Consider the following 26,749-nt stretch of genomic DNA (forward strand, 5'->3'; position numbering starts at 1 on the left):
TTGCGTGTTCTAGACTCAGCAATCCAGACAATCTCTATATCTGCACAGACAATGGAACAACAAAAAATACTGTATACCCACAAGCACTGTGAAATTAAACATATTAGAAACATGCGCTTTCTCTTTTCTTTCTTTTCCATTTAACCAGACTGAGCCACAGCAACGCTCGGCCGGGTACAGCTAGTATTTCATATAATTAATTTTAGGTCTAAGACAAAAACAAAAGTAGAGATGAGAAGAAAAATATGTAAATGTTACATGTTCTAATAAAGTAGAAATAATGCAGCTAATAAACAAGGGAAGACAAGTAAAAAAGCAGAATAAGTTCACTGACTATTGCAAGAAGTACTCTATTTCCCCATGTATAAGAAGCACCTTTTTTCGAAAAACTTGGTGTCTAAAACCTGGGTACATCTTATACAGTGGCATTTCCTTTTTCACGCTTGTTTTTGCGCTCATTGTTGTAGACTTTTTTACTTGCATTTCCCACTTTTTTGCACTTGTCTTTAAGCTCACTGTTGCAGATTTTTTTACTTGTATTTCTCACTTTTTTGTGCTTGTCTCTGTGCTCATTGTTTCTCACTTGTTACCAGTATATTACGGTAGGTTATGTTTTGCCACATTCTGCCCAGAAATGGCTCAGAAAAGATTTTCGTACAGTGCTGAATTCAAGTTAAAGGTGATCCAGTTTGCAAAAGTGAATAGAAATTGTGATGCTGAACTAAAAGTGGTCCTCCTCCAACTGAGAAATCAATCAGAGACTGGCTACGGGAAGAAGAAACCCTACTGAAAACACCACGGCAGAAGAAGGCCATAAGCCTGACCAGGCGGTGGCGCAGTGGATAGCGCATCGGACTGCGATGCCAAGGACCCAGGTTCGAGACCCCGAGGTTGCCAGCTTGAGCGCGAGCTCATCTGGTTTGAGCAAAAGCTCACTAGCTTGGACCTAAGGTTGCTGGCTTGAGCACGGGGTTACTCTTGTCTACTGAAAGCCCACGGTCAAGGCACATGTGAGAAATCAATCAATGAACAACTAAGGTGTCGCCATGCGCAACAAAAAACTAATGATTGATGCTTCTCATCTCTCTGTTCCTGTCTGTCTATCTTTGACTTTCTGTCTATGTAAAAAAAAAAAGAAGAAGAAGAAGGCCATGAGGAGGCAAGTCAGAAAAAGGGTCTGATTTAGAGAGGAAATTGAAGATATGGATTGAAGAGCAAAGGGAAATTGGAATTCCTGTGTCCACAAAGATGGTTCAGCATGAGGCAAGAAGAACTGCTGATGAAAAAGAAGTTACTGATTTCTTTTTTGTATTTTTCTGAAGTTGGAAACGGGGAGGCAGTCAGACAGACTCCCGCATGCGCCCGACCGGGATGCACCTGGCACGCCCACCAGGGGGCAATGCTCTGCCCATCCGGGGCGTCGCTCTGTAGCGACCAGAGCCACTCTAGCGCCTGGGGCAGAGGCCAAGGAGCCATCCCCAGCGCCCGGGCCATCTTTGCTCCAATGGAGCCTCGGCTGCGGGAGGGGAAGAGAGAGACAGAGAGGAAGGAGAGGAGGAGGGGTGGAGAAGCAGATGGGCGCCTCTCCTGTGTGCCCTGGCCGGGAATCGAACCCGGGACTTCCGCACGCCAGGCTGACGCTCTACCACTGAGCCAACCGGCCAGGGCAAAGTTACTGATTTCAAAGGAGGACACAATTGGTGTTTCAGGTTCATGAAACTGAATAGACTAGGCATGCGTACACACACCAGACTTGCCCAAAAGATGCCTGAAAGCTATGAGCAGAAGGTCCTTGAATTTCCTCGTTTTGTCAATGTTGGAAGACACATCAGTTTAAGTTACAAATATGGATGAAGTCCCCTTCAATTTGATGTCCCAAGTAACAGAACTGTTGATAAGAAGGGGTGAAACTGTAACTGTGAAGACAAGTGGACATGAAAAAAGCCATTATACAGTTGTTCTAGCTTGTTGTGCTGACAGAACCAAGCTGCCTCCTATGCTGATTTTCAAATGCAAACAATGCCAAAAGAAGACATTCCTCAAGGATTGATTGTCCACGTTCATGACAAGGGTTGGATGAAACAGGATGGGATGAAGATCTGGTTTGAGAAAATTTGGAGAAGGAGATCAGGTGGGCTCTTATGCAAATCTGCCCTATTGATGCTTGGTCAGTTCAGGGTACACATAACAAAAAACACAAAGATTGCTGCAGAGCAAAATACAAAACTTGCCGTCATACCTAGAGGCTTGACATTCCAGCTCCAACTAACTGGATGTCAGCATTAACAAACCCCTCAAAGCTGCCATGAGAGATGAATGAAACCAATAGATGAAGTCTTCTGGGGACAATTTGACACCAGCAGGAAGAGTGAAGAAACCAACTATAGGAGAAGTTTGTACCTGGGTGAAAAGATCCTGGGATAATATCAAGATTGAAATCGTTGTCATTTAAGAAATGTGGCATTTCAAATGTCATAGATGGAACTGAGGATGAGGCAATATAAGAAGACAACAATTCGTCATCAGATACAGATGAAGACAAGCTAATGGACGGGAGTTTTTACAGTGATGAGAAGTTATATGAATTTTATGATGAATAAAACTTGAGTTCAATAACTTTATGTAACTTTTTTTTCAAATTTCGGGTCCCAAAATTAAGGTGCGTCTTATACATGGGGAAATATGGTATAATTAAAAACCAAAGAAAAAACTAAAAATCAATACAGAAACAATCAGTAAGGTGGCAGATTTTAATTAAAGTACCTCAATGACTTTATTAAATATAAATGGTACAAGAAACTCAATTACAAAGTAAATACATAGACAGGTTAAAGTTAAAATATTAATAAATGGGGCTAGTAAAACCAGATATCCACAAGCAAAAAAGGTGGATCTGGCCCCTGCCCAGTTGGCTCCATGGATAGATAAGAGTGGGCCTGGCAAATGGACATCCCAGGTTCGATTCCCAGTCAAGGCACACAAGAAAAGCAACCATCTGCTTCTCCCCCACCCTCTTCCCCTTCTTTTCTTCTTCCCCTGCCACAGCCAGTGGCTTAATTGGTTTAAGAGTTGGCCCTGGGCACTAAGGGTAGCTCAGTTAGTCCAAGCGTATCAGCCGTGGTGCTTAAAATAGCTCAGTTGATTCGAGCATCAACCCCAGATGGGGGTTGCCAGTCAGGGTGCATGCAGGAGTCTGTCTCATGATCACCACTCCTCAAAAAGAAAAAGAGAAAAAAAGAATAAAGAAAAAAAAAGAAAACTGGGCCCATATCTTATACCATATACAAAAGCCAACACCAAGTGAATCAATGACCTAAAGGTAAGAGGCAGCATTTTTAAACTTTTAATAGAAAGCATGGGGGGAAGCTTTATGACACTGGATTCAGCAATGATTTCCTTAAATATGACACCAAAAGAACAAGCAACAAAAGAAAAAAGCCAAATAAATTGGACTGTATCAAAATTTAAAACTACTTAGTACCAAATGACAAGTTTTTTTAAAAAGGCAACTTAGAGGCCCTGTCCGGTTGGGCTCAGCAGTAGAGCGTTGGCCCGGCATGTGGAAGTCCAGGGTTAGATTTCCGGTCAGGACACACAGGAGAAGTGCTCATCTGCTTCTCCATTCCTCCCCTCTCCTTTCTCTCTCTCTCTTCCCCTCCTGCAGCCAAGGCTCCATGGGAGCAAAATTGGCCCAGGTGCTGAGGATGGCTCCATGTCCTCCACCTCAGGTGCTAGATTGGCTCCAGTTGCAGTGGAGCAACAGCCCAGATGGGCAGAGCATCGCCCCCTAGTGGGCATGCTGCGTGGATCCCAGTTGGGCGTATGCAGGAGTCTGTCTGCCTCCCTGCTTCTCACTTCAGAAAAATACAAAAAAAATAAAAAGGCAACTTACAGAATAAGAAAATGTACATACAAATCATATACCTGTCAAGGGATTAATATGCACAATATATAAAAAACTACAACTCCACAACAATATAAATATACTTAATGCCACTAACTGATACACTTAAAATGGTTAAAATGGTAAATACATATTGTTATGTATATTTTACAAGTACACACATCCCTATCTCCCACCATATACAAAAATTAGCTCAAAATAGATCAAAGACATAAATGTAAGAGTTAAACCTGGCCCTGGCCGGTTGGCTCAGCGGTAGAGCGTCGGCCTAGCGTGCGGAGGACCCGGGTTCGATTCCCGGCCAGGGCACATAGGAGAAGCGCCCATTTGCTTCTCCACCCCTCCGCCGCGCTTTCCTCTCTGTCTCTCTCTTCCCCTCCCGCAGCCAAGGCTCCATTGGAGCAAAGATGGCCCGGGCGCTGGGCATGGCTCTGTGGCCTCTGCCTCAGGCGCTAGAGTGGCTCTGGTCCCAATATGGCGACGCCCAGGATGGGCAGAGCATCGCCCCCTGGGGGGCAGAGCACCTCCCCTGGTGGGCGTGCCGGGTGGATCCCGGTCGGGCGCATGCGGGAGTCTGTCTGACTGTCTCTCCCTGTTTCAAGCTTCAGAAAAATGAAAAAAAAAAAAAAAAAAAAAAAAAAGAGTTAAACCTATATAAAACTCTTAGGGATCAACCTTCATGATTTTAGATTTTACAACAGATTCCTAGATATGAGAACAAAAGCACAAGCAACAAATAACTAAATAAATAAATAAGCTAGATTTCATCAAACCTTAAGACTTTTATATATCAAAGAACATCATCATGAAAGTGTAAAGGTGACTCAAAGAAAAACAGTCATTACAAATCAAATATTTGATAAGGCAGTGATTTTCAACCGCCGGTCAGGGGCTGGAAAACACTGTGATAAGGGGTTTAATATTCAGAATATAAAAAGAACACTTACCATTTAACAACAAAATGACAAACATTGCTATGTATAAATGTTCAAAGGGCTTAAATAGACATTTCCCCCAAAAAAGATATACAAATAACCTATAAGAACATGAAAAGATGATCTATTGATTATCCATTAGAAAAATGCAAATCAAAACCAATGAGATACCACTACACACCCAATAGGGTAGTTATAATATTTTTTAAAAGAAAAAAAAACAAAATAGTGTTGGCAAGGATGGGGAAAAACTGGAACCCTAGTATACTGTTGAGGAGAATGTAAAGTGGTGCACCTGCTTTAAAAAAAAAATAGGCCCTGGCCGGTTGGCTCTGTGGTAGAGCGTCGGCCTGGCGTGCGGGAGTCCTGGGTTCGATTCCTGGCCAGGGCACACAGGAGAAGCACCCATCTGCTTCTCCACCCCTCCCCCTCTCCTTCCTCTCTGTCTCTCTCTTCCCCTCCCGCAGCCGAGGCTCCACTGGAGCAAAGTTGGCCCGGGCGCTGAGGATGGCTCCATGGCCTCTGCCTCAGGCGTTAGAATGGCTCTGGTTGTGGCAGAGTGATGCCCAGATGGGCAGAGCATCGCCCCCTGGTGGGCAGGCCGGGTGGATCCCGGTCGGGCGCATGCGGGAGTCTGTCTGACTGCCTCCCCGTTTCCAACTTCAGAAAAATACAAAAAAAGTAAATAAATAAAAAATAAGAATAAAAAAGAAATGAAGCCTGACCGGTGGTGGTGCAGTGGATAGAGTGTCATCTTTCTCCTCCTCTCCCCAGAACATAAATAAGAAATGAAGTATTCATACATGCTACAAAATGATGAACTTTGAAAACAAGTTACATGAAAGAACCAATCATAAAGTCCAAATAGTATACAATTCTATTTATAGGACATGCACAGAATGGGCAAATCCATAAATACAGAAAGATTAGTGGTTGTCTAGGACTGGAGTTTGGGGGAAAATAAAGAATAATGACTAATAACAAATTTCTTTTTCAGTTGATGTGGTGATGGTTGTACAACTCTGTGGATATACTAAAAACCACTGAATTATACTTTAAACTAGTGAATTCATATAGTGGGTGAATTATAGCTCAATAAAGTTGTTATATTGAAACAGAAAAAAACAATGACAGCAGAGCCAGGATGAATACTGGAGGTGGAAGGACAGTGCAGAGGATGAGAAACAGCCTATATGAGAGTACAAGAATAAATTGAGCCTGACAGCGTAGTGGTGAAATAGAGCACTGACCTGAAATGCTGAAATGCCAGATTCAAAAACCCAAGGTCACCGGCTTGAGCGTGGGCTATCAACATTATTCCATGGTCACTGGCTTGAAGCCCAAGGTTGCTAGCTTGAAGCCCAAGGTTGCTGGCTTGAACCCAAAGTCACTGGCTCAGCTGCAGGCCTCCCCCCATCAAGGCATGTATTACAAAGCAATCAATGAACAACTAAGGTGCCACAACAAAGAATTGATGTTTCTCATCTCTCTTCCTTCCTGTCTGTCTGTCCCTAGCTGTCTTTCTCTCTCTGTCTCTGTCTCTCTTGCTTAAAATAAAAAAAAGAAAAAATAATGACAGAAAACTTTCCTAATCTGGTAAAGGAAATAGACAAATCCAGGAAACACAGAGAGTTCCAAATAAAATGAACCCACAGAGACCCACACCAAGATATATTATAATTAAAATGCAAAGGGTAGAAGACAAAGAAAGACTCTCCAAAGCAGCAAGAGAAAAGCAGTTAGTTACCTACAAAAGGAGCTCCCAATTAAACCGTTAGCTGATTTCTCAACAGAAATTTTGCAGGCCAGAAGGGAGTGACAAGAAATATTCAATGTGCCCTGGCCGGTTGGCTCAGCGGTAGAGCGTCGGCCTAGCGTGCGGAGGACCCGGGTTCGATTCCCGGCCAGGGCACATAGGAGAAGCGCCCATTTGCTTCTCCACCCCTCCGCCGCGCTTTCCTCTCTGTCTCTCTCTTCCCCTCCCGCAGCCAAGGCTCCATTGGAGCAAAGATGGCCCGGGCGCTGGGCATGGCTCTGTGGCCTCTGCCTCAGGCGCTAGAGTGGCTCTGGTCGCAATATGGCGACGCCCAGGATGGGCAGAGCATCGCCCCCTGGGGGGCAGAGCACCGCCCCTGGTGGGTGTGCCGGGTGGATCCCGGTCGGGCGCATGCGGGAGTCTGTCTGACTGTCTCTCCCTGTTTCCAGCTTCAGAAAAATGAAAAAGAAAAAAAAAAAAAAAAAAAAAAGAAATATTCAATGTGATGAAAAGGACCCACAACCAAGAGTGTGTAAGGTCCACAACAATGATACCCAGAAAAGCTATCATTGAGAATCAAATAACATATAAATGACTTCCCAGACAAGAAAAAGTTAAAGGAGTTCATTACCACCAAACCAGTATTACATGAAATATAAGTCTTCTTAAAGAAGAACAGCCTGGCCTGACCAGGTGGTGGCGCAGTGGCTAGAGCGTTGGACTGGGATGCGGAGGATCCAGGTTTGAGACCCTGAGGACTTCAGCTTGAGCGCTGGCTCATCTGGCTTGAGCAAAAAGCTCACCGGCTTGAGCCCAAGGTTGCTGGCTTGAGCAAAAGGTTACTCAAAAAGCTCACCGGCTTGATTGAGCCCAAGGTCGCTGGCTCGAGCAAAGGGTTACTCGGTCTGCTGAAGGCCCGCCGTCAAGGCATATATGAGAAAGCAATCCATGAACAACTAAGGTGTTGCAACACACAACGAAAAACTAATGATTGATGCTTCTAATCTCTCCGTTCCTGTCTGTCTGTCTCTGTCTATCCCTCTCTCTCTGTCTCTGTAAAAAAAAAAAAAAAAAAAAAAAAAGAACAGCCTGACCTGCAGTGGTGCAGTGGGTAAAGCATCGACCTGGAACTCTGAAGTCACCAGTTCGAAACCCCGGCCTTGCCTAGTCAAGGCACATATGGGAGTTGATGCTTTCTGCTCCTCCCCCCACTTCTCTATCTCTGTCTCTCTTTCTCTCTCTCTGTCTCCTCTCTCTAAAATGAATTTTAAAAATAAAAAAAGAACAAAAAAATATGAAAATAAACAATAAATACTTATCTATCAACAATTGAATCTAAAAAAACAAAATAAATGAACAAGCAGAATAAAAACAGACTCATATATACAGAGAACATTTATTTTGACAGTTGCCAGATGAGAGGGGAGTTGTGGTGGATGGGTGAAAGAACTGAAGGGATTAAGAAGGGCAAATTGGCTGTTACACAATAATCATGGGGGTGAAAAGTACAGCATAGGAAACACAGTCAACAATATTCTAATAACTACAGTATGTATGGTGTCAGATGGGTATGAGACTTATCAGGATGATAACTTAGTAAGTTATAGAATGTCTAATCCCTGGGTTGTACACCTAAAACTAATATAATACTGTTGTCATCTGTAATTGAAAAATAAAACATGATATAAAAAATTTTTAAGTAATATGTTTAAAAAAAGGAAACTAAATAAAAATTTTAAAATAAAAATAAGCTAAAAATTAAAAAAAGGAAACTAGAGTAGCTTTATTAATGCTGTAAAAAGTAGATGTTAGTAAAAAGAATATTGCTAGTGATAAAAAAAAGGTTGTTTCATAATGATAAAGTGGTCAATTATCAAGAAAAGATAAAAATCCTAAATGTTTACACACCTAATAACAAAACTTCAAAATACATGAAACAAAACTGATAGAACTGAAAGGAGAAACAGACAAACCCACAACTGAAGTGGCCTGACCTGTGGTGGCGCAGTGGATAAACTGTCGACCTGGAAATGCTAAGGTCGCCGGTTCGAAATCCTGGGCTTGCCTGGCCAAGGCACATATGGGAGTTGATGCTTCCAGCTCCTCCCCACCTTCTCTCTGTCTCTCTCTCCTCTCTCTCTCCCTCTCTATCTCTCTCTCTCCCTTTCTCTCTCCTCTCTAAAATGAATAAATAAAATTTAAAAAAAATTTTTTTTTAAATAACCCACAATTGAAGAAGAAACCAAAAGAGCAATCAGAAGGTATTTTGTTTTTTTAATTGAATTTTATTGGGGTGTCAATGATTAATATAATTATACAGGTTTCAGGTTCCTAATTTTATAACACATCTCTGTATACTGTATTGTGTTCATCCCCGCAAGTCAAGTCTTTGTCCATCACCATTTATCCCTCCTGTATCCTTCTCTACATTTCCCCTACTCTGGCAATCATCACACTGTTGTCCTTATCCCCGAGTTTTATTTTTTTGTGTCCTTTTTTGCTCTATCCCTCCATCTCCCTCACCCAACATCCCCCACAACCCGATAAGCTGCTAACCTGATCTCTATGAATGAGTCTGCTTCTACGTTGCTTGTTAGTTCACTCAGAAGGTATTCTGAATTAAATGAAAACACACATATGAGAATTTGTAGGACATTTTAGCACTTCTTACGGGGAAATTAAAACATTAAACACCTATATTAGTAAAGAAGAAAGGTCTCCAGTCAATGACCTTAGCTTCTACATTAAGAATATAATATCAGGAAAAAAAATTAAAGCAGAAAAAAGAAAATGATAAAGATCAAAGTGAAAATCAATAAAACAGAAAACAAAAAAAAAATCAATGAACGTAAAACTGATAAGCCAGACTGAGCAGGATAAAGAAATTATAGATATCAAAGATGAAAAAAGGTGATATCACTATTCATTGTACAGATTTCTAAAAGAATAACAAAGGAATACTATAAAAGAACCTTATGTCAAGAAATTGAACAATGTAGTTGAAATAGACAAATTCCTTAAAAGGCACAATAAAAGCCCACTCGACAAAGAGATAACTTGCCTGACCTGTGGTGGCGCAGTGGTTAAAGCATTGACCTGGAATGCTGAGGCCACCCGTTTAAAACCCTGGGATTGCCTGGTCAAGGCACATACAAGAAGCAACTACTATGTACGAGTTGATGCTTACTACTCCCACATCCCACTTCTCTCTCTCTCTCTCTCTCAAATCAATAAAATCTTAAAAAAAATAAAAGATTAGCCCTGGCCGGTTGGCTCAGAGGTAGAGCGTTGGCCTAGCGTGCGGAGGACCCGGGTTCGATTCCCGGCCAGGGCACACAGGAGAAGCGCCCATTTGCTTCTCCACCCCTCCGCTGCGCTTTCCTCTCTGTCTCTCTCTTCCCCTCCCGCAGCCAAGGCTCCATTGGAGCAAAGATGGCCCGGGCGCTGGGGATGGCTCTGTGGCCTCTGCCCCAGGCGCTAGAGTGGCTCTGGTCGCAATATGGCGACGCCCAGGATGGGCAGAGCATCGCCCCCTGGTGGGCAGAGCTTCGCCCCTGGTGGGCGTGCCGGGTGGATCCCGGTCGGGCGCATGCGGGAGTCTGTCTGACTGTCTCTCCCTGTTTCCAGCTTCAGAAAAATGGGAAAAAAAAAAAAAAAGAAAAGATTAAATGCATAGCCTTATATGTATTAATTTATATGTATTAATAAAAATTAAATTTTAGTTAAAATCCCTCTCACAAACAAAACTTCAAGCCCAGGTGACTTTAATGGTAAATTCTATCCAACATTTACATTAGAGATATTACTAATCCTATCACTTCTCGATCTTTTGGCTAAGATCAAGTGTAGAAATAATACCAATCCTACTCTTCCAAAAAACTGAAGATGTATTTATTTCCCAACTCATTTTAGAAAGCCAAAATTTCCCTGACATCAAAACCAGACAAAAACATTTTAAGAAGGAAAACCTATAGACCAATAACCCTAATGAAAATAGGTGCAAAAACCCTAAATAAAATTTTAGCAACTCAAATTCAACAATATCATGAAAGGGTAATACATCATGAGCAAGTAGAGTTTATCCCAAAAATGCTAGATTGGTTTAACAAATTCAAAGATCAATATAACTCACCATTATCAGAAAAAAGAAAACCTGTAAGTATATCCCAAAATATAGAGAAAAAGCATTTTAAAAATTCAATATCCATTCCTAAAAAAAAAAAAAAACTCAGCAAATAAGGAGCATTAAAAAAAAAACTCTTCAAGGGCCCTGGCCGGTTGGCTCAGCGGTAGAGCGTCAGCCTAGAGTGCGGAGGACCCGGGTTCGATTCCGGCCAGGGCACACAGGAGAAGTGCCCATTTGCTTCTCCACCCCTCCGCCGCGCTTTCCTCTCTGTCTCTCTCTTCCCCTCCCGCAGCCAAGGCTCCATTGGAGCAAAGATGGCCCGGGCGCTGGGGATGGCTCTGTGGCCTCTGCCCCATGCGCTAGAGTGGCTCTGGTCGCAACATGGCGACACCCAGGATGGGCAGAGCATCGCCCCCTGGTGGGCAGAGCATCGCCCCTGGTGGGCGTGCCGAGTGGATCCCAGTCGGGCGCATGCGGGAGTCTGTCTGACTGTCTCTCCCTGTTTCCAGCTTCAGAAAAATGAAAAAAAAAAAAAACAAAAAAAAATAAAAAACTCTTCAACCTGATAAAAAAGCATCTATCAAGCCTGACCAGGCAGTGGCGCAGTGGATAGAGCATTGGACTGGGATGCAGAGGACCCAGGTTCAAGACCCTGAGGAAGCCAGCTTGAGCACGGGCTCATCTGGTTTGAGCAAAGCTCACCAGCTTAGACCCAAGGTTGCTGGCTCGAGCAAGGGGTTACTCGGTCTGCTGAAGGCCTGTGGTCAAGGCACATATGAGAAAGCAATCAATGAACAACTAAAGTGTCGCAACAAAAAACTGATGATTGATGCTTCTCATCTCTCTCCGTTCCTGTCTGTCTGTCCCTGTCTATCCCTCTCTCTGACTCTCTCTCTGTCCCTATAAAAAAAAAAAAAACAACAAAAACATCTATCAAAACTCTATAGTTAGGCCCTGGCCAGTTGGCTCAGTGGTAGAGCATCGGCCTGGCGTGCAGGAGTCCCAAGTTCAATTCCCGGCCAGGGCACACAGGAGAAGCGCCCATCTGCTTCTCCACCCCTCCCCCTCTCCTTCCTCTCTGTCTCTCTCTTCCCCTCCCACAGCCAAGGCTCCATTGGAGCAAAGTTGGCCCGGGCGCTGAGGATGGCTCCTTGGCCTCTGCCTCAGGCGCTAGAATGGCTCTGGCTGCAACAGAGCAAAGCCTCAGATGGGCAGAGCACTGCCCCCTGGTGGGCATGCCGGGTGAATCCCGGACGGGTACATGTGGGAGTCTGTCTGACTGCCTCCCCGTTCCCAACTTCAGAAAAATACAAAAACAAACAAACAAAAAAAAAACTCTACAGTTAACAAAAGTTGGTTCTTTATAAAGATCAATAAAAATGATAGGTCCTGGCCAGGTGGCTCCGCAGATAAAGCTTCGACCCAACACTCCAGAGGTTGTGGGTTTGACCCCCATTCAGGGCACATAGTAGAAGCAATCAACTAAATGGAACAAGTAAGTGAAATGAGTTGATGCTTCTCAAATCAACAGAAAAAAATAAAATTGATAAACCACTAGCCAGATTGACAAAAAGAAAAATATCAGGGATAAAAGAGGTTAATCATTACTAATCCTCAAACATCAAAGGATAATAAAGGAATATTAATAAAACTCTATGCACATAAATTTGACAATTAAGAAATTTCTTGAGCCTGACTGGGCGGTGGTGCAGTGGATAGAGCATCGGACTGGGATGCCGAAGACCCAGGTTTGAGACCCCAAGGTCACCAGCTTGAGCACAGGCTCGTCTGGTTTGAGCAAAAGCTCACCAGCTTGGACCCAAGGTCGCTAGCTCAAGCAAGGGGTTACTTGGTCTGCCGAAGGCCTACGGTAAAGGCACATATGAGAAAGCAATCAATGAACAACTAAGGTGTCGCAACAAAAAACTGATGATTGATGCTTCTCATCTCTCTCCATTCCTATCTGTCTGTCCCTTTCTCTGACTCTCACTCTGTCCCTGTAAAAAAAAAAAAAAAAAGGCCCTGGCCAGTAGAGCATCGGCCTGGCAAGCAGGAGTCCCAGGTTCAATTCCCGGCCAGGGCACACAGGAGAAGCGCCCATCTGCTTCTCCACCCCTTCCCCTTGCCTTCCTCTCTGTCTCTCTCTTCCCCTCCCGCAGCCAAGGCTCCATTGGAGCAAAGTTGGCCTGGGTGCTGAGGATGGCTCTGTGGCCTCTGCCTCAGGTGCTAGAATGGCCCTGGTTGCAACAGAGCGACGCTCCAGATGGGCAGAGCCTTGCCCCCTGGTAGGCGTGCCGGGAGTCTATCTGACTGCCTCCCTGTTTACAACTTCAAAAAAACACACAAAAAAAAATTTCTTGAAAAAAAACTACCAAAGGTTACTCAAGAAAAACAGATAACCAGAATACTCCCTGTATATTAAAGAAATTAAATTGGTAGTTTAAAAGCTCCAAAAGTATTAATTGTGCACTCCAGAATTCAACTGAAGTGCTATCGCTAAAACTCTATATAGCAGTGGTCCCCAACCTTTTTTGGGGCCATGGACCGGTTTAATGTCAGAAAATATTTTCACGGACCGGTCTTTAGGGTGGGATGGATAAATGTATCACGTGACTGAGACAAGCGTCAAGAGTGAGTCTTAGACCAGTGATTTTCAACCTTTTTTGAGCCGCGGCACATTTTTTACATTTACAAAATCCTGGGGCACACCACCTACCAAAATGACACAAAATGACACTCTAATACAGTACATATTATACATATAGTTAATAACATAGTTTCTAAATGTATTTATACTCACACCTGACCATGTCTCACGGCACACTGGTTGAAAAACACTGTCTTAGACGGATGTAACAGAGGGAATTTGGTCATTTTTTAAAAATAAAACATCGTTCAGACTTAAATATAAATAAAACGGAAATAATATAAGTTATTTATTCTTTCTCTGCAGACTGGTACCAAATGGCCCACGGACAGGTACTGGTCCGCGGCCCGGGGAGTTGGGACCACTGCTATATAGGACTTTGTGTAGAGAAAGTCATCATAAATAAACACACCTGGCTTGACCAGGCAGTGGCACAGTGGACAGAGCATCGACTGGGACGCAGAGGACCCAGGTTCGAAACCCTGAGGTCGCCAGCTTGAGTGCAGGCTCATCTGGTTTGAGCAAGGCTCACTAGCTTGAGCCCCAGGTCTCTGGCTTGAGCAAGGATAACTCAGTCCACTGTAGGCCCCCACCACCACCCCCTACCCCCGTCAAGGCACATGTGAGAAAGCAATCAATGAACAACTGTGTGCTGCAACAAAGAATTGATGCTTCTCATCTCTCTCCCTTCCTGTCTCTCTGTCCCTATCTGTCCTTCTCTCTGTATCTGTCATAAATAAATAAATTAACAAACCTGAATTGTTTCTAATCTCAACAGATACCAAATACACAAACACTGTTGTCATAAATTTGGTGACAATACGTTCTGAAACAAGAAAACAAAACAAAAAGATTTTTATAACCCTCAAGGTATAAGAAAGTCTTGGAATAGTTTGGATGATGAAATAACAAGAGTTCCAGATTATTTCCATGGTTGGGGAATCCAAGAGATAGAACAATTGAAGTTGGGGCTGTTCATAAAATCCCAAAGTAACGTTTTAACCACTTGAATCAAGTTGAAAAAACAACTTCAAAGACAATGATTAATTGGTCAACTTTATAAAAAAGTTTATCTAAGTTTAAAGTTTATAATACCAAAGGGAAATATACTTAATCCCTTTACTTAAGAGTGTGCTCACTAAAGTATATGCTCCATAAGAGCAGAAAATCTGTTTTGAAGATACAGTTCATACTATATCTCCAGCCCCTATAATAGTATCTGACACATATTAGGTGCTCAATGATGTTGACTGTTGAATAAATAATGAATAAGCCTTCTTAAGTTTTACCAGTTGGAAAAGCTATAAACATATTAACTTTAGATTAAAATATTTAATGTTAATATCTGCACAGAATCTGCTAAGAGATAGAACACATTCCCTGAATAAGCTCACTTTTTGTATGAAAAACATTGCAACATTGCCTAAGCAAAGGGCTGGAGAAAGATATTTCTGGGTATATAGCTGATTTTATTTTATTTTATTGATTGATTTTAGAGAGAAGACAAGAGAGAGACAGAGAAACATCCATCAGCTGCTTCATCAATTTATGCATTAAATGGTTAATTCTTGTATGTACCCTGACCAGGGATCAAACGCACAACCTTGGCATATCAGGATAATGCTCTAACCAGCTGAGCTACCCAACCAGGGCTATAGCAGATTTTAATTTTAAGAGCACACAGTGATATCTAAACCATCTTTCTTAAAGGGGTAAGCAGATACTAAAAGCAAAATAAATGCTGTGAGGTTCAAGAAACTATTCTCTTAAAGATTAGAAAAGAGGGAAATAGCAGACAGAAATGCATCTTCCTATTCCCAGGAGAGCAGACTTTTATCCAACTGAAATACTTCAAAGTGACAACTGAGAATCTTGAAAATGGAGAACTGAAGATTGAAAAAGACAAGAATAAATAAATCCAATTCATCAACTTTGGTATTGACAAAATCCAACTGATTACTGACCCTTGTGGGCATCTTCTTTCAGAGAGTGAGACAGATGCTCCAACTAGTATCAAAGAAGCAATTCTGTGACACAGCACACTTCTTGTAGTCTCTTATATAAATGTTTCTTATAAGTCTACCAGTTTTAGAGATGAGTGGATTGAGATGAGTGAATTTTATTTTTACTAACATATTATATTATTATATTAAAGTACTTTGCAACTAGAAACACTATAAATTTTAAGAAATTAGCTGGGTAATTTATACACAACATTTTTATCATAAAATAGAAACTTTTAAAAATAATAATAACAAGTTAGTCTATAGTGTGTATTTATTATGTGCCAGGCACTCTATATACATTACCTCAATTAATTCTTCTCAAAATCCCTGTGTGAAGAGATCAATGCCTCCATTTCATAGATGAGAAAAGTGAGGCTCCAACAGTATAAAGTCAGGAATAAATCTAGCTCTGTCCAACTATAAAACTCCAAATCTTCTTTTGTACTAGGCACTAGGTTATTTTCTTAAAAAAATATAAAACAGCACCAACAAGTAAAACCTGATACAGATATTTTTTGAAAATGCCTACTAGTGCAGGCCAAACATTATTGTTAAGTGTTCCAGATAAAGAATTCCTGCCCTCCAGGAAATCATAGTCCAATGATGAAGGCAGAAAAAACACATGGCAATTCCACAACACTGTGACAAGTAATACTTCAGAAATAAGCATAGGTTCTGTGGAAGCACAATAGATGGCCAAATGACCCAGTCTTGGAAAATCTGCAAGGAACCCAAAAGGTAGTAATATCTAAACTGAAGAACAAATTGTAGTCCTGTCAATAGTACAAAGAGCAAAAGAAATATCAAGTAATTCATTCAATTTTCAACTTCCAAGGCCAAATGAATATGCTCCCAAATGACTCTATCATCTATTTATTTATATGCTAAAACAAAGTCATTTAAAAGTCTCACAAAAATACAAAAGATATTTAAAAAACATAAAGTAAATATTAAAAACAGTTGAGCCCTAGCCAGTTGGCTCAATGGTAGAGCATTGGTCAGGCTGTGGATTTCCCGGGTTCGATTTTGGCCAGGACACACAGGAGAAGCGCCCACCTGCTTCTCCACCCTTCCCTCTCTCCTTCCTCTCTGTCTCTCTCTTCCCCTCTCGCAGCCAAGGCTCCACTGGAACAAAGTTGGCCTGGGTGCTGAGGACGGGTCCATGGCCTCTGCCTCAGGCACTAAAATGGCTCCGATTGCAACACGGCAACATCCCAGATCGGAAGAACATCGCCCCCTAGTGGGCATGCTGGATCCTGGTCAGGTGCATGTGGGAGTCTGTTTCTCTGCCTCTCGGCTTCTCACTTCAGAAAAATACACACACACACACACACACACACACACACACACACACAAAATTAGTTGATAGAACAGTTTAGGAGCAAGTACTAGTAAACGTTAAAGAACAGACAATTCCTCTACATACTATCCAATGGTGGTAGGACAAAAAAAAAAACAATGAAAAGCTTCCTTTCCATTTTATTTTATTTTATTTATTTTTTGTGTGAGAGAGACAGAGAGAGGGACACACAGGAAGGGAGAAAGGTGAGAAGCATCAATTCTTCATTGCAGCACCTTAGTTGTTCACTGATTGCTGTTTCATATGTGCTTTGATAGGGCGGCAGAGGCAAGTGACCCCTTGCTCAAGCTGGCAACCATTGTACTCAAGCCAGTGACCTTGAGGTCATGTCTATGATTCCCTACTCAAGCCAGCAACCTTGGGGTTTCGAACATGGGTTCTCTGCGTTCCAGGCCGACACTCTATCTACTACGGCCTGCCACCGCCTGGTCATGCCCCTTCTATTTTACAGCATAAACCTGAAATTAAAATCTGACCTAGTACCAAAACTAAAGACACTTATGTAAAATCAATGCTTCAAGGAATACACAAAAAACTCGTAAATGATACATTAAGAAAGCAAATTCAGTATTACATTAATGTGGCCCAGGCTGGGTAGCTCAGTTGGTTAGAGTGTCATTCCTATGTGCCAAGGTGGTGGGTTTCGATCCCTAGTCAGGGCACATACAAGAATCAACCAATGAGTGCATAAATAATCAAAATAAATCAATGATTCTCTCTCTCTCTCTCTCTTCCTTCCTCTTTCTCTAAAAATCAATATATAAAAAATATATATTATGTTAATGTAATACAACGTGACCAAGTAAAATTTTCTCCAGAAACGCAAAGATGTTCCAACATTAGAAAATATATTAATGAACTATATATTAACTGATTAAAGGAGAAAAACTATACCATCATCTTGTTAAATAATGAAAAGGCATTTGATTAAACATCCATTCTTAAATACACTAATAGCATATAAGCAATTAAAGGATATTTCTGTAATACAATAAAGAACAGAAATATGAAACAAATAGCAAAACATTAAATACTTCTACAATTAAATTCAAAATCAAGACGAAGGTGTACTCTATCATTTATGACAATCAACATTGTTCTGGAGGCTAAAGTCAATGCAATGAAACAAAAAAATTAGGTATAAGTTTACTAGAAAGAGAAAAAATGAAACTTATTAGCAGATACAAGCTCTTACCTAAATAAACCAAGATAATACACTAAACAATTTCAAAAATATGTGACAGGTCAATGGAACAAAATTTAAAATGCTCCAAAAAAAGAGAAAAAAAAAATCAGGGTAGGGGAAAGGTAAAAAGAGGGACAAATACAAGGTGAAAGAAAATGATTTGACTTTGGGTGATGGGTATACAACATAATCAACAGTTCAAATGCTATAGAAATTTTGACCTGAAACCTATGTACCTTTTTTTTTTTTTTACAGAGAGTCAGAGAGAAGGATAGATAGGGACAGACAGACAGGAACAGAGAGAGGAGAGAAGCATCAATCATCAGCTTTTTGTTGCGACACCTTAGTTGTTCATTGATTGCTTTCTCATATGTGCCTTGACCGCAGGCCTTCAGCAGAGAGAGTAACCCCTTGCTCGGGCCGGCAACCTTGGGTCCAAGCTGGTGAGCTTTTGCTCAAACCAGCTGAGCCCGCGCTCAAGCTGGCGACCTCAGGTTCTCAAACCTGGGTCCTCCACATCCCAGTCCAACACTCTATCCACTGCGCCACCACATAGTCAGGCGAAACCTATGTACTTTTATTGATCAATGTCACCCTGTTAATTTTCTAAATAAAATGAAAAAGAAAAAGAAATCCAAAAAAACATTTAAGGGAAGATTTTAATTTACAATAAAGATAAAATTTCAAATCTTTGGAAAAGGAGATTATAGAAAAATGTTGGTAGAAGCATCTAACCACTGAGATTCAAGTTTTGCAATATACATATGTACACTGCCTAGGAATACACATAAATAAGATAGAACCATAAGGAAAAGCATAGAAAGATAAATACAGTGGTTACCATTACATGGGTTAAAAGGAATGTGACTGGAACGGGTCAGACTAATTCAAAAGGGCTTCTAAGGTAGTGAATACAAGTGCTCAGATTTTTTTTTTTTTACAGAGACAGAGAGTCAGATAGACAGGGACAGACAGACAAAAACAGAGAGATGAGAAGCATCAATCATTAGTTTTTCGCTGCGCACTGCGACACCTTAGTTGTTCACTGATTGCTTTCTCATATGTGCCTTGACCGCGGGCCTTCAGCAGACTGAGTAACCCCTTGCTGGAGCCAGTGACCCTGGGTCCAAGCTGGTGAGCTTTTTTTTTTTTTTGCTCAAGCCAGATGAGCCTGCGCTCAAGCTGGCAACCTCGGGGTCTCAAACCTGGGTCCCTCCACATCCCAGTCCAACGCTCTATCCACTGCGCCACCGCCTGGTCAGACAGATTGTTTTTTTAAACTATGCATTTAACCTGACCAGTGGGGACTAGTGGCTTGAGCATGAGGTTATCAGCATGATCCCAAGGTCACTGGCTTGAGCCCAAGGTTGCTGGCTAGAGCAAGAGGTTACTAGCTCGGCTGGGACCCCTAGGTCAAGGCACTTACAAGAAGCAAAGAACAACTAAAGTGAAGCAGGTACAAGTTGATGCTTCTTTCTCCTCCCTCTCCCTGTCTCTCCCCTTTCCTGTCTCTCTCTCCCTCAAAATAAATTTTAAAAACTATGCATATACATTTTATGCACTCTCCTATATGTGTGATGTATTTGACAACTTTTTCAAATTGAGATAGATCTATATGTGCTGTTACAGAAAGACTCCCAAGAAATATTCATTGAAAAAAGCAAAATAGTATGTGTAGCATTTCTTTTCTATAAAAGTTTTTATTGATGGCATAGGCATAAAGCTTTTTCTCTAGAAAAATACAAAGAAATGTACACTAAGGTATACATCGTCATTTAAAACCTTTCTATACAGTTTGTTTTCAAACAGTTTTTATTGTTTTGATTTTTTAAACGTATGTAACTTTTTAAAGTATCTGTGTAGTAGAATTGATGGGCTGTTTTGTTTTCTTTATACTTTTACATCTTAAAAAAATCTATTTTGACAAAATCCTAATTAAAAACTATGAGAAAATTCAAAAAAAAATAAACAAATACCCAATAAAGATATAAAAAAATACTCAATTTTTATAATTATTAAAAATATGCAACTTTTTAAATATCAAATGGAAAAATTTTTTTAAATGATAATAATCTTGGCATGGGGACAAAGAATGAACTGCTGATAAGAGTAGAAATAAGGCCCTGGCCAGTGGCTCAGTGAATAGCATGTCAGCCCAGCACATGTTTAATTCCGGTCAGGGCACACAGGAGAAGCGACATTTGCTTCTCCCAGTTCTCCCTCTACCCCAGGGGTCGGGAACCTCTTTGACTGAGAGCGCCATGAACGCCACATATTTTAAAATGTAATTCTGTGAGAGCCCTACAATATGTTTAACACTAAATACAAGTAAATGTGTGCATTTTCTGTAAGACCAACACTTTTAAGTACAATAAGTCTCTGAATTCTTTTTTTTGTATCTTTTCGAAGTTGGAAACGGGGAGGCAGTCAGACAGACTCCCGCATGCGCCGGACCAGGATCCACCCGGCATGCCCACCAGGGGGCGATGCTCTGCCCCTCTGGGGCATTCCTCTGTTGCAACCAGGGCCATTCTAGCGCCTGAGGTGGAGGCCATAGAGCCATCCTCAGTGCCTGGGCCAACTTTGCTCCAATGGAGCCTTGGCTGCGGAGGGGAAGACAGAGACAGAGAAGAAGGAGGGGGAGGGGTGCATAAGCAGATGGGCGCTTCTCCTGTGTGCCCTGGCCGGGAATCAACCCCGGGACTCCTGCACTCCAGGCCGACGCTCTACCACTGAGCCAACTAGCCAGGGCTGAATTCTTTTTAGTAACGTTGTTATACTGTTGCTAACCAATGATGAATAAAGTACTTCTTACCATGAATGCGACTTCTGGTGCTGCATGGTTTTGCTGATGGCTTTGTAGTCGGGTTGATATGTGGTGAAGTTAAGCTTCATGCAGGCATTGAGACTTCCATCCGTTAAACGTGATCGTAGACTGGTCTTAACGATCTTTAGATGTGAGAAAGACTGCTCACATGCATACGTAGAGCCAAACATTGTCAGTACAGCAATACTCGCATGCTGCAGTGTGTGGTATGTGACAGGAAGCGCGTTCCAAGTTTTGACAATCAGCTGGTCCACAGGTTGGTTTTTTCATTTCTCCCCACTTGTGTTTGCTCGCCAGCTCTGCTTGCCGTCGTGCAAGTCTTTCCAAATCTTCATTCAGTGACTTGAACTCATTCACCCACATGTCTGCGACCTTCAGGTCAGCAGCTTGTAGCTCAAAATCTCTGACAGACACCAGGGATGTAACTCAGGTCAGTGCTGTCCACTGCACACTCGTGTGGATGGGTGATGAACTTAAAAAGACGAGTGCTCTCACGAAATTCTCCAAAGTGTGCTTTGAATGACTGCAGGAGATTAGATGTAAAGCCCGCTAGCTGCTGGAGATCAAGATGTTGAGTAGGGTCACTTGCTGTGCATGCATCTTTAAACTCTCCCAGTTTTTCCAAGTGTAGTAAATGACCTGTTTCAATGTCAGCCATGAAGAGTTCCAGCTTGTTTTCAAATGCAAACACTGCTTGTTGAAGGGATAAGACTGTATTTCCAACGCCTTGCATTTTTACATTGAGCTGGTTCAGATGTTCAGTCATGTCCATGAGATAGTAGAACTTCAGGACCACTCAGTGTTAGCTAACTCAGGATGCTCGATGTTTTTCATTTCAAGAAAAGTCTGCATTTCGCTCAGACAAACCGCGAAACGGCTGAGCACCTTCCCTCTTGACAACCAACGCACACTGCTGGGCAGAAGCAGACCAGGATAATTATTCCCAACTTCATCCAGCAGTGTTTTAAACTGGCGATCATTTAAAGCTTGGGCAACAATAAAGTTGACCACCCGAATGACCAGCAACATCACCTCACCAAGGTGCTCACCACACATCTGAGCACAAAGCGCCTCCTGATGTAGGATGCAGTGAAAACTTAGGATGGGTCTTTTTTCATGTTCACGAGGAAGCGCTATGAATCCTCTGTTTTTCCCCACCATGCACGGAGCACCATCAGTACACACCGAAATAAGTTTATCCATCGGTAGATTTTTTTCTTTAGCGAACTCAGTGAAAAACTTGGATAAATCCTCTCCTCTTGTTGTCTCTTTCATAGGCAAAACAGCAAGACTTTCCTCACAGAGTGTGTCACCGACAACATACCTTGCAATCACGCTGAACTGGGATAAATGGCTTTCGTCTGTTGACTTATCCAAAGCGAGAGAAAAGAATGGTGCTGCATTTATGCCCTTCACTTGTGTTGCCTCAATTTGATTTGCCATCATGATGGTACAATTGTGAACAGTTCTTAGTGACAGAAGCATGTCTTTTATTCATTTGATTATCTTCTCTTTATCTGAAAAGTCATCAAAAAGTTCATTGGCAACATCAAGCATGAATGTTTTGGCATACTCCCCATCTGTGAATGGCTTTCCGTTTCTCACAATTGCTAAAGCACCAGCAAAGCTAGCCCAATTCCAGTCACCTTGTTGGGTCCAAACACAGAGTTGCTGCTGACTAGCTTGCACTCTGCACAGTAGCTCTTGACATGCTTTCTTCCTGCTGTCCCCCGCTGGATATTTTTTGTTTGTTTGTTTGTTTTATTTATTCATTTTAGAGAGGAGAGAGAGACAGAGAGAGACAGAGAGAGAGACAGGGGGGAGGAGCTGGAAGCATCAACTCCCACATGTGCCTTGACCAGGCAAGCCCAGGGTTTCGAACCGGCGACCTCAGCATTTCCAGGTTGACGCTTTATCCACTGCGCCACCACAGGTCAGGCACCCCGCTGGATATTTTGATGCAAATGTAGTACGGCATGTGTCAAAGTGCCGCTTTATATTTGACCATGTCATCAATGCAATTTTATCATTGCATATTAGACACACTGCAGAACCTGCTCTCTCCACAAAGGAGAATTCCTCTGTCCATTCCTGCTGAAAAGTACAATAGTCTTCATCTTTTTTTCTTTTAGCCATCTTCTTCGTCAAAAGGGTTTCTGCAATTAGCTAGCTGACTACTTGATTAAAAGGAGAGAAGTTTACTTCTGGACCACACAACGACCCGTGTACCTTACGCATTATCCAATAAAAATTTAGTGTTGTCCCGGAGGACAGCTGTGATTGGCTCCAGCCACCCGCAACCATGAACATGAGCGGTAGGAAATGAATGGATTGTAATACATGAGAATATTTTATATTTTTAACGTTATTATTTTTTTTACTAAAGATTTGTCCACGAGCCAGATGCAGCCATCAAAAGAGCCACATCTGCCTCATGAGCCATAGGTTCCCGACCCCTGCTCTACCCCTTCTCCCTCATCCTCTCCGGCAGCTAGTGGCTCAACAGGGTCCAGCATGGCTCAGGGCTCTGAAGGTAGCTCTACTGGAGCACCTCAGGTACTAAAAATAGCTTGATACTGAAGTATGGGCCCCTATTGAGGTTGCCGGGTAGATCCTGGTCGGGGTGCATGCGGGAGTCTGCCTCACTATCTCCCCTCCTCTATCCTAAAAAGAAAATAAAATGAAAAAGAGTACAGATAAAACCAGATTGTGAGTTTCTGACAAGTGTAACATTAAAATTCTAAATTGATCTTGTAGGTATTATGGTCATAATTTTTTTTTTTTACAGAGACAGAGAGTCATAGAGAGGGACAGATAGGGACAGATAGACAGGAATGGAGAGAGATGAGAAGCATCACTCACCAGTTTTTCGTTGCAACACCTTAGTCATTCATTGATTGGTTTCTCATATGTGCCTTGACCGCGGGCCTTCAGCAGACCGAGTAACCCCTTACTCGAGCCAGCGACCTTGGGTCCAAGTTGGTGAGCTTTGCTCAAACCAGATGAGCCCGCGCTCAAGCTGGCGACCTTGGGGTCTCAAACCAGGGTCCTCCGCATCCTAGTCCGACACTCTATCCACTGTGCCACCGCCTGGTCAGGCCATGGTCATAAATTTTTAAGCAAGCAAGTACAAAGAACTAAAATCTGAATTTCTAAAAGAAAGTTAAGTAAAATGTAGAGAGAAAAAACTGAAGGAAGAGAAGAAAGTTCAGAGTCTACTGCAAGAACTCAAATGACACATGATCAAGAGAAGAAGTAGAGCAACAAGAATAATAAAATACCTAGGAATAAACTTAAAGGACATGAAGGTCCAATACAAGACATTATTATGAGTAATTTAAAAAGGCACCAAGAAATGAAAAGACAGTCTGTGTACATGGATTCAAAGCCATAGACAGACTTAATGCAATCCCCATCAAATCCCAGTAGCATTTTTCAAAAAAAATAGAAAAAAAAAAAAATCATCAAATTTTTATGGAACCACAGAAGACCCCAAATAGCCAAGACAATCCTGAGAAAAGGAACAAGGCATGAGGTACCACACTCCCTGACTACAAAGTTACAATAAACAAAACAATATGGCATGGGCAAAAAAACAGACACATAGACAAATGAAACAGAATTGAGAGCATAAAAATAAACACACATGTATTATGCAACTAGTTTTCAACAAAGGAACAAAAAACATATAATGGAGAAAAGAAAGCCTCAAAAAATGGTGCTGGAAAACTGGAAGGTCACATACAAAAGAATGAAACTAGACTGCTATTAGATACCATACACAAAATTACCATATTTCCCCATGTATAAGATGAACCTTTTTGCAAAAAATTGGGGTCTAAAAACTGGGTGCATCTTATACAGTGGTTATAGATTTTTTTACATGCATTTCCCACTTTTTGTGCTTGTTTTTGCACTCATTGTTGAAGACAGTGATTCATCATCAGACACAGACGAGGACAAGGGATGGGAGTTTTGACAGTGATGAGGAGTTGTATGAATTTTATGATGAATAAAACTTGAGTTCAATAACGTTATGTAATATTTTTTTTTCAAATTTCGGGCCCCAAAATTAAGGTGCGTCTTAAACATGGGGAAACACAAAACCTTGCCCTCATAGGCTGGCTCAGTGGTAGGGCGTTGGTCCGTGTTTGGATGTCCCAGGTTCGATTCCCAGTCAGGGCACACAGGAGACTGGACCATCTGCTTCTCTACCTCTCTCTTCCCCTCCTGCAGCCAAGGCTCCATTGGAGTAAGTTGGTCAAGGCACTGAGGATGGCACCATGGCCTCACCTCAGGCACTAAAATGGTTATGGTTTCAATAGAGCAACAGCCCCATGGGCTTGCCAGGTGAATCTCAGTTGGGGCGCATGCAGAAGTCTGCCTCCCAGCCTCTAAATAAATAGCGAGCATTTACATCCCCTTTCTTGCATTTTCCATACTTATGTAAATGTCACCCCAATAAATTCAATTAAAAAATAAAAATTCAGTATCATGTTCAAAAGAAATGATTAAAGCAGACATTCTTGTTTTGTTTCTGACTTGAGGAGGCATTCTTTCTTATTATTTATTTATCTATTCTTTTCCAAGTGAGGGGAGGGGAAATACAGAGACAGACTCCCACATGCACCCCCACTGGGATCAACCAGGCAACCCCCTTCTGGGGCTGATGCTCTACCTATCTGGGGCCGTGCTCACAACTGAACTATTTTTAGTGCCTATGGCAGAGGCTTCCCAGAGCCATCTTCAGTGCCCAGGCTGATGCACTCAAACCAATTGAACCATGTCTGTGGGTAAATTAAGATTTACATTTGATATAGATCATTCAAATAATTTAAAAATACCATCTTGGGTTAATAATTATAACCATGATCCTCAGTACCATGATCCATCCTCAGCCAAACAATATGATTACTTTCTTTTCCATTTACAAATAAAATAAAGCTGAGTAAAAATTGCACAGTCAAACAAGCTGGTACTAAGGTTTGGTCACGACACAAACCAGTCTTATATAACAAGGCCTGGTTTGAGACCTAGAGCTCCACTCTTCAAAATACTGACCTCTCCATCACTGTCAGATATCACAATGAATGCACCCTCAAGTTTACGCTTCCTCTTTACATTGACAGCACTGGTACCTTCTACAGCTTTCTTCTCCAGGTTCTGAGCTTCACAGGCTTCTTTAACTTTTCTCTTCCTCCGTGGCATCCCTCTGTCTGAAAAATAAGGACAAATAATTCACTCAAAGTAAAAGTTTTCTAGATGCTATTTGTAATTCAGTCATATATAAAAAAGATATCCATCTAATAAAAGTAAAATTAGGTATCTGAACTTTTCCACTACTCTTTAGTTAAATATCAACAGGAATAATACAATAATTTATCCTAGTTCCTTAAACATTGACTTAGATAATTAGTTTTCTTGATTGCATATAATTTATCTTAAAAATTTTTTTTTAAATACCAGTGCCTCACCCTGATAATAAGAACATCTCCAAAACATCCACAACTAATATCATACTCAAAGATAAAAGAATGAATGCTGGCCCTGGCCATCTGGCTCAGTGGATGAGCATCATCCTGGCATGTGGATGTCCCAGGTTCGATTTCCAGTAGGGCACACAGGAGAAGCGACCATCTGCTTCTCCACCCCTTCCCCTCCCAGAGACATGCCTTGATTGGTTTGAGTGCATCAGCCTGGGCACTGAAGATGGCTGGGGAAGCCTCGATCTCAGGCACTAAAAATAGCTCAGTTGAGAGCACGGCCTCAGATGGGTAGAGCATCGGCCCCAGAAGGGGATTACCTGGTTGATCCTGGTGGAGGTAGATGTGGGAGTCTGTCTCAGTATCTCCCCTCCCCTCACTTAGAAAAACAAAACAAGAATGTCTGCTTTAATCATTTCTATTGAACATGATACTAAAATTTTATTTTTTAATTGAATTATACAGGGGTACAATTCTATAATACATCATTATCTGTTTATTGTATTGAGACTTTAATTG

The 26,749-nt window shown here is 41.8% G+C and overlaps 1 protein-coding gene across 5 annotated transcripts in view; it reads right to left on the reverse strand.

Moving 5' to 3' along the window:
- UIMC1 (ubiquitin interaction motif containing 1) overlaps positions 1-26,749 on the reverse strand; it is a 153,935-nt gene that overhangs the window by 107,634 nt on the left and 19,552 nt on the right. For all 5 annotated transcript variants that reach the window (XM_066342608.1, XM_066342610.1, XM_066342609.1 and 2 more), the window contains exon 2: positions 25,809-25,963. In XM_066342608.1, coding sequence (XP_066198705.1) covers positions 25,809-25,955 — 147 coding nt within the window. In that variant the 5' untranslated portion in view covers positions 25,956-25,963. The remainder of the gene's footprint in view (positions 1-25,808; positions 25,964-26,749) is intronic.

This window comes from Saccopteryx leptura, chromosome 6, assembly GCF_036850995.1.
Source record: "Saccopteryx leptura isolate mSacLep1 chromosome 6, mSacLep1_pri_phased_curated, whole genome shotgun sequence".
NCBI lineage: Eukaryota > Metazoa > Chordata > Mammalia > Chiroptera > Emballonuridae > Saccopteryx > Saccopteryx leptura.